This window comes from Homalodisca vitripennis, unplaced genomic scaffold, assembly GCF_021130785.1.
Source record: "Homalodisca vitripennis isolate AUS2020 unplaced genomic scaffold, UT_GWSS_2.1 ScUCBcl_4347;HRSCAF=10476, whole genome shotgun sequence".
In the NCBI taxonomy this organism is placed as follows: Eukaryota; Metazoa; Arthropoda; class Insecta; order Hemiptera; family Cicadellidae; genus Homalodisca; species Homalodisca vitripennis.
In genome coordinates this window covers 24,658-28,014 of record NW_025780462.1, presented here as the reverse complement: position 1 = coordinate 28,014, position 3,357 = coordinate 24,658, and the positions used below count along the sequence as shown (strand labels likewise).

General features: G+C 36.2%; 1 protein-coding gene across 1 annotated transcript; it reads left to right on the top strand.

The window, feature by feature from the left end:
* Positions 1 to 1,212: 1,212 nt before the first annotated feature.
* LOC124372915 lies at positions 1,213 to 1,980 on the top strand. The gene has a single exon (XM_046831325.1). The coding sequence runs from the start codon at positions 1,213 to 1,215 to the stop codon at positions 1,978 to 1,980; it is 768 nt and encodes a 255-aa protein (XP_046687281.1).
* Positions 1,981 to 3,357: the final 1,377 nt, after the last annotated feature.

The following is a 3,357-nucleotide window of genomic DNA, read 5'->3' as shown; positions in this document are numbered from 1 at the left end:
AACATTGGTTTTTGAACAAAATTTGAAGAAAGAGAAAGAAACAATACTAGTGTTATTAGAAAGTGTCATAATTGCCACGGAATCCTGTAAGTAAATACCTGGTGAATCGTAATATTGTCAAGACGTTGTTAGTTACTTAGGTCCCGAAATCAGTATTGTAGTATTATGATAAACTGACGCATTATAGTAATAAAACTGTTAGGACAGAGAGGACGGATTTAGACCTTAACTAAAATATATTTACTAAGTATATTGGTAAATAAAATATTTGTGATAATAATACAAAGAATACGTTCATTTCTGCGTTTATGTTGTATGAATTTCCTGAACCAACAGAGGTGACATTCCTTTTTCTTAACTGTTCCTTATTTAAAACCAAATAATGATAATTATTAGTGTGATTTTTATTAATTAATTAAGTTCTTAAATTCTATAATTTATCTTATTTCAATATAGCGTTTAGTCAAAGTTTATATTGAAAATAGCACATAGCGTTTATAATGGTAGCACATTCACCCGGCAAGCAAGAGATCCGGGTTCGACTCCCGGCGGAGCAAGTACTTTTTGTGATTCAGTGTTTATTGAAATTAAATAAGGCTATTGCCATTTATACAATTTTTTATATATATATATTTATATATAAGGTGTATGTTTAAGGTATAATTGTACAACTTGATCCCTCTCAATCTTTTACTTCGGTGAATTCATCTCTATATATTGATTTTCCTGTTTCTTCATATTTACTACATTTATACGCTCAAAGAATGTGAGATTTTCCCAATTTAGTGGAGAAGAATTCTTGTAATTTTGTAAAACCCTTTTTAAATTATTAATTTTGGACATGAAACTTTAAAAATTAAATATTTTAACCACATAAATTTTAATGGAACGAAATAAAGTACAGTTTATCACTCACTTCATATGTCGGTTATTCATATTCATTCGATTGGCGGTCGGTTTGGGCAGACAGCCGTTCTACTACCACCCATATTTTAGTAATAATTTGAACAGTTTAAGACTCTACAGTGATATTTTTAGTGATATAATTTAAATATAAGTTATTTCTTTTATAATGGGGTCTAAGGCACCGGAAAATTGTGGTATTTGTGAGGAAAAAACTTCCAAAAAACTGGTGACTATGCTTTGTGCTCGAGCTGTGGCAGTGGCCTTCATCTCGACACTTGTAGTATAAAGAAGAAAACCTGGAACAGTATGTCTGTGGCCACGCAGGCTACGTGGGTTTGTGCTAATTGCAGGAAGCAGAAGAAAGGTTCAACATCTCAGTTAGATGATGAAGAGAACATCCTAACCTCCAACTCCGACAACACTTTTGAGGTTAGTAGCCTAGGTGTACAGAGGGCAATACTAGCCAAAGTCAATTCTCTAGTGGACATGAGGGCTAAGGTTGATAGCATTGAAGAGTCCATGAAATTTATAGCTGATAAATATGACTCCCTGCTGGCAGAAGTCATGGGTCTGCGTAAAGAAAATGGAGAGCTGAGGGCTAGGGTAGAGGTGCTGGTGAAGAAAGAGAAATCAAGTAAAGAGGTGATTAGCAATCTCTCTAGTGACTTAGCCGATCTAGACCAGTACGGAAGACGGTTAAATCTCGAGATTCATGGGTTGAAAGTAGTTGGCGATCCCAGGGAGGAAAATCTTTCAAACGTACTTGAGAAATTATCCAATGACATCGGTATTGATTATAAGCCTGAAGACATCCATCAGGCCCACCGCCTTCAGCAGCCGAGGAGAGATGGAAAGCCTCCCACAATCATCGTTCAGTACTACTCCAAGACATCAAGGGACCTCTGGCTGAAGAATGGAAGAAGGGCCAAGATAAGTGATGTGTACTTTAATGAGAACCTATGCCCGCAGTACAGACAATTACTTCGAGAGGCTAAACTTAGAGCTAAGACGCATAATTTTAGGTTTGTCTGGTTTAGTGGCGGGCGAATACTGGCAAAAAAAAGGGGAAAATGACAAAGATGTATTGGTTATCAAATCTTGGAATGACCTCAGCAAAATTGTGTAGGCCTAACATCAGTGTTGCTGGGCCTGTAGTAGGCCTAATATCTGAAATTACACTTTTTTTGCCGGTAATGGTACAGTACGTCTTAATTTATTGTTTTATGTTCCTTTTCTTCTCATTAAATATTAGTTTTTTTGCAGGTGTTAATTGCTTTAACTGTTTGTGTTTCTGTGTTCATGGTTTGAATTTGTTATTGTTTGTTGTTGGGTATTGTTTGGCTGATCAGAGTCATGGGGATAATCCTACATATGGTATATATAGCCTTTGTTATGTTTTGGTTGAGATTTTTCATTGTCTGTTACAGTTAGGGTGTTATAATTTTGGGTCTTGTTGTTTATTGTTGTGTAGGCTACTGTGTTATATATTTATTCTGTTATTTTTATTGTTGTTTGCTCAAATCTTTCATGGATGTGGATTTAACTGATGAACGTTTACTATTCAATAGTTATAACAATTTTGATGAGTGGTATACCACAGTAAATAGGAAAGTTCACAGTCTTGACATAGTCTACCTAAACATTAGGTCATTAATAAAGCACTGGGATACTTTAATTTTGCATTTGGTGACAGGTAAAATAAAGTTTGACGTGCTAGTATTGGCAGAGGTTTCTTGCGACGAACACGAGCTAGCCCTATTCAATATCCCAGGTTATACTAGAGTAAGTAAATTAAGAGAGAACAAGGGGGGAGGGGGACTAGCAATGTTTATTAATGCAAACACTCTTAACTTTTCACTCATTACACTGGATAACATTAGCACTTATGAACATATCACAGTCGATTTGGAGCTGATAGGGTCGAGAGATAACTACAAAGTAGCACTACACGCAGTTTATAGACCACCCACATCATCTAGCGGTTTTTCCCTCCAGCTGGCCACACAAGAGTTTTAATATGGCCCTGACTGCTATTAAAATTCATAAAAATATGATTCTGATAGGAGATGTAAATGTTAATACTACAATGACTAGCAATGATTTAAATACCTTAGAATATGAAGCGGGTACTAGCAGACCTAGGCCTAGACAGAGGCATATGGGACTATACAAGGGAAGAAATAAGGGTAGGAAGTTTAGTCAGATCATGCATCGATCATATTTATTACTCGCTGGAAAGACCTGTGGAAAGAATATATACGGGCGTAGTAAAAGTAAAGATCTCTGATCATTACCCGGTAGTGGCCAGGATAGAACTATCTGGAGGAAGAGAGGGAGACACAGAGAATGGAAAAATTATAAGGCTAAATGATAGACAAGTAAGGGTAAGGCTGGAGGAGGAACAATGGACAGTGGACGGGTATAATACTGTGAATGAAGGATTTGATAAAC

Bases quoted from the DNA above. Each gene is read 5' to 3' on its own strand.
- LOC124372915 (XM_046831325.1), top strand. From the start codon at position 1,213: ATGTCTGTGGCCACGCAGGCTACGTGGGTTTGTGCTAATTGCAGGAAG.